This window comes from Thermobia domestica, chromosome 5 (genome assembly GCF_964235325.1).
Source record: "Thermobia domestica chromosome 5, izTheDome1.hap1.1, whole genome shotgun sequence".
NCBI lineage: Eukaryota > Metazoa > Arthropoda > Insecta > Zygentoma > Lepismatidae > Thermobia > Thermobia domestica.
In genome coordinates, this window is record NC_137458.1 from 205,634,456 (window position 1) to 205,650,942 (window position 16,487).

The 16,487-nt window shown below is 36.7% G+C and overlaps 1 protein-coding gene across 2 annotated transcripts in view; it reads right to left on the minus strand.

Moving 5' to 3' along the window:
* Window positions 1-5,078: 5,078 nt before the first annotated feature.
* LOC145686363 (uncharacterized) overlaps window positions 5,079-16,487 on the minus strand; it is a 154,458-nt gene continuing 143,049 nt past the window's right edge. For both annotated transcript variants that reach the window (XM_081759626.1, XM_081759625.1), the window contains 2 exons: window positions 12,051-12,152; window positions 5,079-6,144 (listed from right to left, as the gene is read on the minus strand). In XM_081759626.1, coding sequence (XP_081615752.1) covers window positions 6,025-6,144; window positions 12,051-12,152 — 222 coding nt within the window. In that variant the 3' untranslated portion in view covers window positions 5,079-6,024. The remainder of the gene's footprint in view (window positions 6,145-12,050; window positions 12,153-16,487) is intronic.

Below are 16,487 nucleotides of genomic sequence, written 5' to 3' on the forward strand. Positions count from 1 at the left end.
ACTCCGGCGACGATTTCCACCTCCATCCTCTCTCACAGAACTGGCTGATGCCCTGCACGAGGAATGGTGTAAAATTCCACTTGCTACCATTCACGACCTCTATGCCTCCATCCCACGTCGCATCAAGCCTGTTCTGAAGGCGAAAGGTGGCCCGACACCATATTAATCTGGTAAGTTGCAATTTCGTTCAGGTGTTTTTATTTTTCTGATCACCATCTGTATATATATAATGTGTGTGTGTGTGTGTTTCAGGGCATATACACCCCAACATACTCAATAGTTATATATATAAAACAACTACAACAATTTGCCATCGCCTGGTTTGATAGCGACAACCTTTTCTATTTCATTCATGGTAGTAAGAATGCAAATGATCCTGTACAATGTGTCTTGCCTGTGCCTTGCTTTCCCTCTTTTTCGTGTTTAACTTAGTTCGAAGTAAATGTGTAAGCTGTGCAATGGAGGAGTGGGAGAGCAAATATACAAGACTAAGATTAAAAACTTCTGATGAGCATGCCCACTAGGGTGTATCGAAACTCTTTTTTTTCGAAATGTTAAGGTGGGTAGTGCGGAAAAGTGGCCATTTGTGACCAAAAGGACATCTGAATGTTTTCAAATTTTTTGGAGGTTGTTTCGGTGGCGTGCATCGAACTTGGAAGTTTCGATACACGCACAACAGTTTCACAAAAAATGTATTATTTGGCTATTTTACGTACTTTTTTTCTGTGTTATGGTCGTTTATTGTTTTGTTTATGGCAAATATGTTAAATTCGTGCGTCGGGGGTGGTTTCTTATGTCGTTCACTTATGCTTTTGGTTAAAAAATTGCCAATTTTAGGCTAAAATGCCTTTTTCTATTGATGTTTTCCGATTGGTTTTGGATGAGTTTTCTTCGAAAGTGTTCCGATACAAAAGATTAAATGAAAGATTTGGCTTTCTTATTACTAACAGTTCTTCAATTACTGTCCAGCACTTCGTTTATTTCAATACCTTATTATGCTTTGAAAATAACCCAGAACTCACTACGATGACTGCGAGGTCCACTCACCACAACTTATGTTGGCAAACATGATTTTACTAAGGACCAGGCTTAGATTTTCTTTTAGTTTTCACCTTAGATTTTATAGTCACTTTTTGTTCGAAATGTCAGCATATGGCCTCTAGATTCCAATTTCGTTTTGATATAGCCATCAGTTGCGCTGACGCCGAAAACGGAAAAAGCAACCTCTCTGATAATTTTTACGATTCGCTCCACTCTTTGGATGTACGCGAAAATCTTGAATGTCCGCCTTCTTTTTGTTTGTAATATAGTCATCTTCTTCTTCATTTGTAATATTGTTGGTCAACGGAGATTCCTGGTGGGAGCATGAAACTCAATAATTCATGTCACAGTTTTGTTCTGCATTAAAAGTGATGGATGGTAAAACGAAAGTGCGAAGTTTTTTGCCTTTTATCAATCCTCTTGCTTTTTGAATTCCTTGCCAACCAAAATTTCTTATGTCTGAGTTTTGGCCGGTTATTAAGGCCAGCAAGAGATTTTCAGGATGGTCAAAGAATGAGTTTAGTTTAATAACCCTATCAAGCAGATTTCTCAGTGGTATGGGAGAAATCGAGACAAATGTATCATATTCCAGAAGTGTCGTGTTCCGTCAGTTATCGATGGTTCTTTCTTGATCCTAATCTACACCATTGGTACATCTTCATTACGTACATTGCAATAAACTGCAGTTGTTCAGAGGATTGGAGTGTGATTACATACATTCCAGAACTCAACATACCGTCATTAACCACCTCAACTGGATTTCTTATAACAGATTTAAGCACGGACTAATAATATCCTTTGGATATCTGTCTAGTTGTTTCGAGCAGCTTATTGTAACGTACATAATGAACATGTACTCAATGGTGTGGTTTGGGATCAAAAAGGAATCATCGATAACTGACAGAGCACGATACTTCTGAAATATTATCCAGATGTCCAGATTTCTTCCACACCACTTGAATGATCTGATTGATACGTTCATTTTATAAAACGCATTCCTCGCCCATTCTGAAAATTTCTCCTGCCTTTAATAACCGACCGAAACTCAGACATAAGAACTCTTCGTTGGCGAGAAATTAAAACAGAGAACTGAAAAAAGGCCAAAGACTTCGCACTTTTCATTTACCATCCATCAGTTTTTATGCAGAATAATACAATGACATGAATGAATGATTGGGCATCATGCTCTCTCCACGAACTTTCGCTAACCAATAATATTACAAATGAAAAAGCGAATGACTATATTAGAAAAAAGAAAAAAAAATTGTGGAAATTCAACTTTCCCCCTACAAGGAACGACTTGTGAAAATCATCACAGAGGCTGCCTTTGCCCGTTTCGGCGTTAGTGTACGTGATAGCTACATCAAAACGAAACTGGAATCTAGACGTAAATCTTGGCCTGCCCCTTGCCAACATACGTTGTGGTGGGTGGACCTCGCAATCCAACCACCACCTCGTAGTGAGGAGGTTATTTTCAAAGCATAATAAGCTACGAAAATAAGTGAAACGCTGCAGAACTGTTAGTAATTAGAAATCCAAATCTTTTATTTAGTCTTTTGTATCATAAAGTATTCGAATAAAACCCACAGTCAAAACCAATTGGAAAACATCAATAGAAATAAAGGCATTTTAGCTTAAAATCGACAACTTTTGACCGAAAGCATAAGTAAACGGCATAGGAAATCTCCCTTGAGGCAAGAATTTAACATATTTACCATAAACGAAACAATGAATGACCATAATGCAGAAAAAATACATAAAATAGCCAAATAATGACATTTTTGTGAAAATGTTGTGCGGGTTGCATATCCAAATCACTATCAAAATTTCAAGATCAATCGCGCCACCTAAACGACCTCCAAAGGTATTCACAATGGCCACTTCTCCGCACTACCTACCTTAACATTTTGAATTTTTCTTTTTTTCCCGATACATCCTAATGCCCACTGTGGACAGTAAACAGCCATAACTCCAATCCTCACGCAATAATTCGTGACTGTTGTATAGTAACCAGTGCTGTACACACACTTACAGATTATGTTGCGACGCCTGGTAAGTCGGGGATTTTTTATGGTGATCTTTGACTGTACACCATAGGCGTCTGCTGCCGGGCACGTCGCACATGGCAGGCCGAACAGCACAACGTTATCTTTTTCGAGAAACCTTTTGTTTCTGCAGCTCCATGACGGTCGCTTCCTTGTCTGGCTGTATCGCGGCGACAGATTGAGCGAGGCATGCATTTTCGATCGACACACTGGTCTGGCATGAGGTTCCACTGATTCCTTGTCTTGTGTGTTTATCTGACTTCTCGGCCACTGATTGCGTTGACTCGCACAGCAGAGATTTTCCGTGGGAGCATATGAACTTCGTAACTTCTCAAACGTGCATGCTATATGAGACGTAAACCTACAGCTCAACGTGCGATCCCGATCACACAAGCCGTCAGCGATAATCGAACCTGGGTCTCCCGAGCCAGACATTATACAGCATTAGCATGTACCAAATTCAACATCTGAACTGACACGGTTTGAAACTACAATAAAATTTTAAACATACGGAAATCTAATGTCGGAACTTGGAGTAGCGGTAAATCTCCCACCGACTTCAATAAAAGGATAAGGATGAAGGTGAAACCTATTCTTGGGACGTTCGATCCACATCGAAGGATCATTTCTCGCCACCCATATTGTGTACTTATCAGCAGACAGATGGATAAACAATGCCGTTCTGTAAGACTTCTCATTGTTATGCACGGCATAACTTAAAGCATAAAGAAGCGTTAAAACTGTGTTCTGTTATTGATGTATTATCGGCCTAATACTAACAACCTATTTCAACAGATCGGGTACTTTTTAACTTAGCGGGTTTCTTTTTTCCCCATGTCTCAAAATGTGTATGAAAACAATAAAATACAAACAAACAAAAAGTTTTGAAACACACACATTAAAAATTCAGGCACTTTTTCAGAATTACTGTTTCTGCAGAAACCACTGAATAAATTTTCATTAAACCTAATAATCTGCATCGCTTTCTCGTACCAAGAATTGAATCTTCAAGGAACTTCATGAAAATAGTTGACTTTTTTCACGATTAAATGTAGTTGTCCTTGAAAACCTTTCTGCGAACACCGCTTACTTGGTTTTCGTGAAGTTGTAACTTCTTATGTATTATTATAATACAAAATGATCACGAAAATTTGTAAACTTCTTACACAGCCGATTTGAAGATAAATTTACAACTCTTTAAGAAACAGTTTCTCGCAATAGATTATTAAGTACAATAAGCAAATTATTCATCTCAAAACGTGGTATCGAATGAAAGGAAAATAAATGTCCTATTTCTCTTCGTGGTAGTTTTCTATCATATAAGGAGTATGTTTTATATATAATTTAACAATTTATTCTCTCCGAAATTATGTGAGCACATAAAAGTGCTACTAATGTTGCCACAGCAACGAAGGGTACCACATAGTGAGAAAATGATTTTAGCATCTCCTTCAGAAGAAATAGGAAAGGAGATACCAAGAAAGCATGTTTATGTGATCTCGTATTGTCAGGCTTACAAATGAAATGAAACGAAATAAAATATTTCAATTTAACGTCCCACGATTATGCCCTTTAGGCTATAGGAGATGGATAATGGTGGAATGACAATGTGGGATTAAAAGGGAGTATCCCAAGAAAACCCACAGACACGATGTTATCCACCATAAACTTACTTGGTCGAGGATCGAACCAAGGACACCACGCACCAGAGGTAAGCGCTCTACTACAGAGACGCCGTGTCTCCTTGTTAGGCTTACAATACATGAAAATACATAAATTTGTAAGTCACTAATTTATGGCTTTTTTTTTTGGTCTGTTCTGTACGTTAAATATACACATTTTAAAAACACTTAAAGGTTTTTATCAGAACAAAAAAAAATTTAATTTACATATTCAATAATAATGACTAAATTTGGTGTTCCAACTTCATATACACGAACATTCTATGTCTATATGATAGAAAAAATAAATAAATAAAACCAATGCATAGTATACACTTACACTTCGTATAATATTTATCTATATATATTATATACAAGAATGTGTACTTCCTTCCTGCAACATAGTGTACGGGTTCGACAAGCATACGTATTTTCTTTAAATAAATAAAATGTATAATAAAACAAATATTCAGTCCAAAGAAGAAGCTACAGGCACTTACGTATAAAATCGTTCTTAGTAAACAACTGTAAATCCATTTTATAATATATATGTATCATTGTGCTAGGAGTAAAAGTACTCTGGAAGAAGATTTTAACAGAAAAAGTTAAATTAAGAAGAAAAATATATCCATAGAGTGCAGTGTTTTACAAAGTTATAAAGTTCAATCAGCATGAATCACTTCATATAAAAAAGTTATATTACACCCAAGAAGAAATACAAATGGAAGTTGTGTAATAATTCTGCTACATATATATATATATATAGCAAAACTCGGTGCACTTAAGTTTCTTAACGACCTCTAAGATCAACTTGCACGTTTTAACGAGTATTCTGCAAAGAATACTTCGTCTTCTAAGAGCTTCACCTCAGTTCTTAATTGAATCTGTTTTGGTGCTCTATTTATACTTCTTCTATTTCTGTTGCTTTTTAAAAGCAAGCGTTCGTAACTCACTCGTGCCTGTACTTTTCACCATCACCTCACACTTCACCATATTATCCACTTGTTTATTTGTTCTCCAATACATTATGACACTATTATACAAAATGTCTTTGTTACTTCTTTGACCTCATTAAAGGTAATGAAATTCATTATGTCTTTCCAGTCTTATAAGTTATGTCTTACTCAGCAAATCATTGAGATCTCGTTTTCAGACGTGCTTGTACAATGTACAAAGCTCTTAATGGAAGAAAATATATGTTTCTCTTTACATCTCTTCACAAAATTTACATTAGTTTTTATCATATACAAATAGATTTGTTATGTTCTCACACCAAACTAAGAACTACTATCACCAGATTTTGTTTGTGTCGTTTCCTTCTCACCACTAGCATCACATTTCTCCAAATAATGTATTACTCGTTCTGTAGCAGCTATACCTCGATTGCTTCCTACAGCCTAAAAAAAAAGATAATGAAATATGTAATAGAAAAATGTTCACTCTATGTTTCCTACTATAAAATTAATTCATAAGATATGGGAAAATCACTTTAATAGAAATGGTTATCACTTCGCTAATACCATACAAAAACAATGAGATAACTAAGGAAAGTAATAAAAATTATTTAGATACATGAGATGCTACAAAACTAATACTATTATTAGGTTCACGGAAATGGGACATATAACATTGTATTGTTAGTACGTCCGTAGATTCGTACGGTATTCCACACGGTAACGCTTGAACGAGAAATTTTGAATTCTGTTTCTTGCAATAGATAACTAGAGTAATTATCTCGGCCAAGTTCGTTAATAACTTAAACAAAATCCATTAGATGACAGCAAACATATCCAGCAGTTGACATCTGCCGAACGAAATTGAAACTTCTAGTGGGTGATCCCTTTTGCTGTCTAGCAGAGTTTACTATTATTACATAGTAATGATAATGGTGTCAAGTTTTATAATAATAAATAAATTTAGTCCCATATTGCCATACTATCCACTTGTTTAATTGTTTTCTAATGCGTTATGACCCTATTATACAAAATGTACTGCATTTTCTTACTACCTTAAACTCATTAAACGTGTCGAAATTTATGACATCTTTTCAGTCTTATAAGATATGTATTACTGAGCAAATTATCAATAAAAATACTAAATAATAATAATAATAATAATAATAATAATAATAATAATAATAATAATAATACTCAACATCCAACACACATTCTAAAGCAATTGAAACATGCTGATTTCAAATATGCAAACCAATTGTCTCTATCATCTCCTGTTCTTGAGATACACGACTTCAGTCATTTATATATTTTTAACATTGAGTAGACCACTTATTGCTACAAATGTAGAAGTATTGATGACTGGCTTATATATAGTGTGTGTAATACCATGAAATATAATTATTAGAAAAAGAAGAATGATGATCACTCTTTTTGTTGTTGAATTCATACTTCGGAAAGTAACATTAGAACTGGAATCACGATAGTTTGGAATATATCAGGATAAGAGTAACTAAAGACGTTGTTAGACCATATGACAAGAAACCCTGTTTATGTAGTAATGTATAATTATGTAAGGACGATTTTACGGTAAGTATTGGTAAGATTATGCAAATAAAGCTACATAACTAGTAATGCTTGTAGTGATCGGATATGCTAATTAAGGTGCTGAGCCTTAGTAATGATACAGTGTAACCTGTTAACATTTCTACTATTACAACAAGGAATGCTAATGAACATGGCTTTACCTAAGTAAACGTGCAAATGCATCAAATGACACACATATATATAATATCTATGTAGATATTTTCGAGACCGTGACCAATGCTGGAGCTTGTAACTTTTTGTGTAGTAACAAAAGAAATTACTGTAAGTGTAAAATAAAAAATGTGCAAAATGAAGAAGATCAATATTCGGTTGCAGAAAACTGATTTCCTGCGGGTGAATTTCTGTGTATATGTACAGTATGCATATATTCATTTTATTCAAAAATTCATTTTATCATTTATGTGCAAATTCTCATTGCTTATCATTAATTAACCCAAAACACACCTGTTGCAGTAATTTTGCGACAACAGTGTAGACAGGGGCCGCGTTTTTGTGAAAGAAAACACCCATTTTACGGATTTGCAATAAACAGCCTTTTTATTTGGCAATACCGCATCAACCTTGTCACATTTTCGTACCAATGGATAAATGTTGATGCATACTGTACATATACACAGGAATTCACCCGCAGGAAATCAGTTTTCTGCAGCTGAATATTGATTTTCTTTATTTTGCATAATTTTTATTTTACACTTACAGTAATTTCTTTCGTTACTGCACAAAAAAGTTACAAGTTCCAGCATTGGTCATGATCTCGAAAATACCTCAAAGAACATGCTTACATTTTTTTAAGTCTCAGGTTTTTATCATTCTTAGATCAAAAGATAAACGCAATCAAACTTTGGTTTGAGCAACTTTACGGACACATTATATATATATAGGCTGTCCTACTAAGCGTACAAAATATTTAAGGGTAGATAGCTGATGTCAAACCAAGAAAAAAAAGTCCTCTGCAACTTTGGTCAAAAGTCCATAGTTTCGGAGATATAGGGTGCCAAAAGTGTGGGAAAATGAACTTTAGAGATCTATATCTTCACTGTCCTAAACGATAGAGCAAAGGCGATATGGTAACTCAAAGACATCGAATGTGCTCTATCCAAAAATGCTTATGCCGCAATCGTGAAGCCCGTGAGCAAGGGATTCCCCAAAGGAAGTGGGGAATCCTCGTAAATTTTCTTGAGAAAGAGAGGTCTAAATTAGCGTGGTTCGAAGACTATAAAAACAGCACACTGTAATTCGTTATCGACAATGTGATATGACAAGTTGTGTGTTTCTCGGTTTGGAAAGTGAAGATTGCCAACTTATATTCGTACTTTTATTGTGTCTGTACTCAATGTATTTGGTAATCACAATATTCCACTAGTGGTTTAACCAACTCTTATATACAGTTTTAGTTGTTTTAAAAGAATAAACAAATTTTCGAAACACTTGGTTCCATTCTTGATTCTAAATAAGATTCTTGAGTCTACAATATTGCCTCATGCTTCTAAATGTTTCGAAATACGTGAAACCTAAGATTAGTTGAAAAAAAATCAAAGACAACTGCTTTTTGAAATTGGGCATATTTTCTACACATTTTTCTCCTTTTAATGTTTTTTTTTTTTTTTAAATATATTTAATTTTTCCTCTTACCCTTTTTAAAACCCGAAAAAGGGGGCGAAAGCTTGTATCAAAAACGATACTTTGAGGTTAAGTCCTTGATTATCATGTTCCGTGAGTAGTGAGACGGATTGTAAAATTGATATTTTGTTACGAATATAAGAACCTCAAGATACATCTTTGTGATCGTAATTTTTACGTTTTTCAACACGTTACAAAATGTGTGTGCGCTTTAAAATCAAACGAGATCATTTTGCAAAACTTTAGAAAGCGACCACATGGTAAAGTTCATTAGACACGAACTGATACAATGATTCAGGTAAATTTAACAGAAACACTTCGTCAATATCTGTGTTGGCAAGTCACGCGGCGACCTCAGCGTCTGCTTGCGTTAGGGAATACTACCTGAGAAGCAGTAGAATGGCAATGTGCAGTGAACCAAACAGACGGCGATAGCGTAAAATGACGACCTATCTAAATTCCAAAGAGATCAAATTATTTGTCCTCGGTTATGTAGTACGAGTGTCACAAAAGTATCAAATATGTTGGGTGTCGCGATTGATAGTGTCCAAGGTAATCACGCCCTACAAAACTGACGGCGAAACCACATCGGCGAAGAGGAATGGTCGGGTGAAAACCCTTCGTGACAGGTCTGCCAAGCATTAACGTGGATTGTCACTTAGAACCGTCGTGCGATTGCGGTCCAACTGATGAAGAAACTCAAGCAGTACTTCCCACAGAATGTGTCCACAATCATAGTCTGCCGCGAGTTACATGAAATGGATATATTTGGTCTAGGAATTAATTCGTGCGGGTGGACAAGAGATGGCACAACGAACGGAGCGTCCCACAGTTCCGTTTATCCACACATGTGTTGCAAACCCCTGTCATCGCGTATCGTTCGTAGTATAGGGCAGTGGATTAAAGCGTCAACAACACCAGTTTGTAGTTAAGTGAACATGGCGCAATTTGTGCCTGATAAAGTGTTTTTGCGGGGTGTCCTGCTGCATTACTTTAACATGCAGAAAAGTGCGACTGAAAGTCATCGTATTTTGGTGGAAGTGTATGGTGACCATGCTCTAGCTGAGCGAACGTGTCAGAAGTGGTTTGCACGGTTTAGAAGTGGTGATTTCGGCTTGGCAGACCAAGAGCGAGCTGGACAGCCAAAAAAATTTCAAGACGAAGAACTGACAGCATTGCTCGAGCAGGATTCGTGTCAAACGCAGGAACAACTTGCAGCAGCATTAGGCGTTGATCAAACAACAGTCTCCAAACGCTTGAAAGCCATGGGAATGATTCAAAAGATGTCACATTGGGTTCCACATGAATTGAAAGACAGAGACGTTGAAAGACGAAAAACCATTTGCGAATTGCTGCTTCAACGACAGAGCAGAAAGGGGTTTCTGCATCGAATTATTACGGGTGATGAGAAGTGGATCCATTACGAGAACCCTAAACGAAAAAAGGCCTGGGTGAAACCAGGTGAACCAGGTCCATCACAACCAAAACGAGATATTCACTGTGCAAAGGTTATGCTGTGCATATGGTGGGATATGAAAGGTGTGGTGTACTATGAGCTGCTGCAACCGGGTGAAACTATGAATGGAGAACGTTATCGACGACAATTAATGCGTTTGAAGCAAGCTCTGGCCAGAACACGACCAGAATGGGAGAACAGACATGATAAACTTATTGTTCAACATGATAACGCTCGCCCACATGTCGCAAAACCGGTCAAAACCTATTTAGAAAATGTCGGATGGGAAGTTTTACCCCACCCGCCGTTTTCACCAGACGTTGCTCCTTCGGACTACTACTTGTTCGATTGCATGAACAACGATTTGATTGGACAGCGGTTTACTTCTTCAGAAGATATCGAAACATGGGTCTCTGACTGGATCGCTTCCAAGGATGAGGACTTCTTTCGCCACGGAATCCGTACATTGCCTGACAGATGGGCGAAAGTGGTGGCTAGCGATGGACAATATTTTTCTTAAGGTATTTATGTATTTTGTGTTTGTACTACAGCTTCAATGTGTGCGTACCAACCGCACGAATTAATTCCTAGACCAAATATGACGTCGGTTGCACAGGCGAAACTGTTGATAAAGGACCAAAACGCTTTAGTATGACGCCAAGCTTTAGTATGAAACGAATATGCAACATGGATGCTGATGACCCAAAACGTTTAATATAGTTGGATGAGTCATCATTCACCTCACTTCAAACCACAGGCTGTGTTTACGTATGGAGGACGACAAAGAAGCCTATGATCCGCACTGTCTATGCCCAACCGTGAAATATGTTGATGACTCTGTGGTGTTGTGGGCAGCAATATTTTGGTCCTCAATAGGTCCTGTGCTGATGCTTACAGATCGCGTCACTGCCCGTAATTATGTGGTCATTTTAGGGGACCCATCCTATGGTCTAGATGATGTTTCCGGGCAATGACGCTTTATTCCAAAATGGAAGTGTGCCAATTCACACAGCTGGGGCTGTTGCGACGAGCTTTGAGGAACATTGGGACGAAGTTACCACCTCCCCTGGCCCGCCCAATTCCCGGACGTGAATATAATTGAACATCTGCATCCGTTTTAGAGACACGAATCCAGCGCATATTCCCGCTCCCTTCCTCAATTATAGGACTACTACGATGCACTACACGTAGAATAGTATACTATTCCATTTGCTACTATTCATGACGTCTGAGGGCCCATAGAGCTGTTATGAGAACAAAAATGGTCCAACACCACATTACTTTGGAAAGTCGCGCTTTTTCACGTGTTTCCATTAAACTGATATGGATCTGTATGTTCAAACTATCTCTATCTCCAGTTTAGTGTGAATGTGGAAAAATCTACTTTTATCCTTAAGCGGAAGACATTTTTATATAAAAGCGGAAGATATTTTTTTCTTTTCTTTTGGCTTCTTCATGTGACAGGCACAAATAGACACGCTGCTGATGTCCCTATTATTCCCCCCAATCAATCAATTCTTTCATCAGATTGTTACTGAGTGCCAATGTTTGGGAACAGAAAGCTAATAAAAATGGCATAGGAAGTTTTTTTTTTTTTTCATAGATCACAGAATACATTAATTAGGTAGTGCAAGTAATTTGAAGTACAAAATACTACTAAACTTACGTAAGCAGTTAAATTCATGAAGTTGAAAAACTTCTTCAGGACTGCTAGCATGGTCTTAAAGTTTCCTTCCGGAAGGAAAGCTCGTACAAAATCTTCATGTTCCTATGAAGAAAAAGACAGTTAATCGTAATTATGCCTAGTGGAAGAAAATGCAAAATTACATAAACTATATGTGACATTACAAAAAATGATAATACATAAATTAATTCTAGATATTGTATTTGTTAATTTATGGAAAATAACACTGTGCTTGCACTTTTACTCTTCCACGTGACCGTACATTTCTATTCTTTCTTTTTCCCTCGATCATTTTTGCATTTAAACTTCAAATGTTTTATTTTATTTTTTTTTTATACAGGGTGTCCCGGGAGAAAGTAGCAATGCTTTGGGAAATGGTAGTATGAGTGACTCTAAGAGAACATGGGTCAGATTTCGTACCATAACTGAGATTTAAACAAATAAAAATTAAGTAAAAAAAAAAAAAAAAACGTAAACAAAACAGTACATGTAAAACATTGAAACGTAAGGGTACATGTGTAAATACCAGAAGGGACATGCTGATACTAATTGTGGAGTAGCACTAATTAGTTCATGGTAATTTGGTAATTAAGAGAGTAATTAATGGTGCAAAATACAGTGTTAACACGTGCTGGTCAGTACTGACATTAATGATTGTAAGGTGAAAAGGCCACATAGCAGTCAAGGCAAATTCTCAAAAATGTCGCCACCAAAGTCAATGAACTTCTGAGCGCGCCGAAGGACATTGTGTGTTGCATTACGAAGCTCACGATGACGTTCGCGGATTAACTCAGCAGCATTCATAATACAAACTTTCAGTTCATCCCTTGTATTTACCCTTTCTCGGTAAACTTCTTGTTTCATCCAATCCCATAGACAGAAATCAAGAACAGTGAAAACAGGAGAACGAGGGGGCCAAGTAAACAGACTATCATGATCAATCCATCAATTATAGTAGGCAGCAAACAGATGTTCAATTCCATTGGTATGACCCGGTGCTCCGTCATGCTGCAAGATTAGGTCCCGCCATATGCAAAGGAACATCGTCTAAACTGTTCGTCTAATAATTTTCTAATTGACGAAGGTACCACTGTACATTCATATGTCCATGAAAGATAAGGGGCCAAGAAAAATGTCGCAACCGTCACACCACGTGTTCATGGAAAATCTGTCTTGGTACCCTTTGACAAAGACGCGGTTGCGTTAGGGTTTTCTCGAGAACGTGTGTCTATTACGTCTATTCTTCACACCAGTACGAGCGAAAGTCGATTCTTCAGTGAATGAAATGTATGGCACTTGCACTGTATTGTGTAGTAACCAAAACAATTCGAGAACCTTGATCAGCAAGATGTATGTGCTGCACCTGTTGGTGATGAAATAGATACAGATTGTCCGCATGTAATGTCCATTTCACACGGGTATGTAGAATATCCAGACATGTTGAAATTTGTATGGTACTGTGGTAGGACTTTGTTGCACTAGGACAATTATTTCCTCCTCTTCTTCCACACATTGTCTGGTTTCACGTTCGGATGTCACTTTAGCACTGGGAGATGTTTCATGCTCTTGACTCAGTGCACGACGCCTCCTGTATTCTTCGAAAGCCGCGTGAACATTTCCATTACAAAACCCGCACACAAACACTACGTCTGCATACTACTCATCTATGTATGTACGTGCCATTTTATTATATGTGGAACACTTCGAGAACAAAAAAAGTAAACAGCTGCTCAAAATGTGTACGTGATCCACGTACAAACTCTCACAACATGGTATGTGTGACGTACCGATAAGTAACTGCGTCACGTGTGCTGCCACATGTTGGCAAGCTTGCGAACTACGTATGAAACATTCCTAATCGACAACCATTTTAACAAATACGAGCCTCAAAACTACTATTCAGTAATTGTTAGGGAACGTGATGGTTTACTACTTATTAGTGGCGCCTCCAGACGTGGATGTTAGGGCGCTGGCAAGAAAGGAAAAATTTATTAATCCTCACAACCATAGGAACTAGAGGGAAACACCTATCCCCAGGAGCAAAGCTGGGCCCACCCACATGTTTATATTGATTGAAAATAATGTGATAAGTTTACCTTAATTTACACATAACTATTTTAGTGATGTTTGCATTCGACATATCTAATAGTGACTATACTTTGCCCACCCATCGATTTCTTGAATGTAGTCTGTTCCTGGAAATTCTCGCAATTTTCGGAAGGGATCATGGCCGTCCCCTGCAAAATGTCCTAGTTACGCCAATGTTTGCAACCTATAAATAGTAATTTTCTTCTAACAATTTAGTCTGCAAATTATAAAGGTAAATCAAGGAGGATGTTATTACGCAAGCAATATATTTAATTACAATAATTATATAAGTAAAATATACCCTCAAAATATGAAACTGAACATCAAAAGCAACCAACTATCTACTTACAAATTACTTGAATTCCAGCTCATTCTCATTATAACAAACTAATGGAAAAGAACTTTTTAATAGCTTTTGAATTACACTTTTATTAGTCATCTTAAAAAGTTGAACCCACTACAATCGTAAACGGGAAAGACAAGGAAATACATTGCCAAATTAAAAAGCCAAAATATCAATTTATAACTTCATATTTTAAAAAATCTATAATGATTGTTCTATATCTGAACTGTTCTCGGCTACCTACTGATTTCAATATAGTAGGTCTATTTAATAGATGATCTCCAAATGGAGCAAGTGAAACAATTCCTTCTTGCAGCATTCAGAGACAACACAAAAAGTGATGTCTTAAAGAAAGAAAAGGAACTTTTACTAAGCACTCGAAGACAGTGATAAAGGGCCCGAAACCGCAAGTCTTGAGGATGACCCACTAGCGACAAAGTAAATAAAAATTAGGGCACTATACATGATCAATCCATCAATAAGGAAAAGGCAAAATGGAAAACTATTTTGTAGATCAGCGTCCAGGCTTTTTGTTTTTCATCAACTGATTCTTCGAATACAACTTTATTAGATCGAGAAAAAATTGATGATGTCTCTTTTCCCCGTGTTCCTTACACATATTTTAGCAAGAAGTCGATTGCACCCTTAACTTATGAATTCAACGATATGTTTAACAACAACAACAACAAAAAAGTTCGTAGATCATGCCAAAGAAATATACTGTATTCTGTATTCGTATTGCTAGATTTGGCAACGCTTGAGATAAACAGAAAATTCAAGACGGTAACTTTCTAAACAAGACCTTGTATCACAGAAGCACGAGGTGCGAAACATGAAGCGCATGCGCAATATGAGTCTTGTAAAGCATTGAAAATGCAGCCAAAGCGTTGCTAACGACTCACTCGCATAGGTGCCTGCTCAAAAGATCACGAAGATCGCGTAGCACTTCTTTGTTCTTCCGCACTTCAACAGTTGATTTTGTCTCGTTGAAAATTAAAAAAAAAAGAAAAGAAAAGAAAAGAAAAGAAAAGAAAAGAAAAGAAAAGAAAAGAAAAAAGGTAAAATCCTAGTTCTGACGATCCGTTTAATTAAATGAAGAATTCTTTTCTTCATTTTTCGTTGGGCGTTAACACACGACTTGCACACCCAGAGAGGACGCTACTGCTAGCTTTCTCCTACCTACTTCAATTCATTATTTACTTTCAAAACATGAAGTGCATTGATCTTGGTATTGGGATTTTTTATTTCTGTTCATATCTCAGTTATCGTTTAAAATTAGACCCATGCCCATATGACTTTTTTTGCTTATAATCACTCATACTACCATCTCCCAAAATATTGCCACTTCGTCTCGGAATACCCTATATAATACTGTTCTCGTCTTACTTTCATATTACCTTCATATGGAACAATTTAACTTTGTCTCTTTTAGAGTAATAAACATCATTAGTTCCTTAATTATCAATGGTTACTACTCAACAAACTATATTTCGTCCTCGTATCAGAAATGAAAACAAATTTCAGTTATGTATAAATCTAGTGCAAAACTATCAATATGTTGGTTCAGCTTGCTAAGAACGAATAGAAAACTTCTAAAGACTTAACTTTCGTTTCATATCTACGGATACATTACACCATTATAATGCGTTTATATGAACATCAGTGTAGGTGGACTGAAAAGTATCAATAAAATTTTGAATAGTAAAATTGCAGAAAAGTTCCACTGAAAAGCAATTAGTGTGTTGTGGATTCTATCTAATAATTTTCTTTTAGCAGTAACTTTGACTAAATACGCGATTTTTGTGTCTAATTTCAGACAAAGCATCCTACCTACATAGATTTATTCTGAAAACTGTTCGTGGATTCTTTTGGGTGAAAATATTCTACTTAATAAATATATTCATGTTAAGTTTTAACTGGAAGTACAATATTTGACATGAACAGTAGTGACTTTATAAAGCGTGATACCAGGATACAAATAATTACGT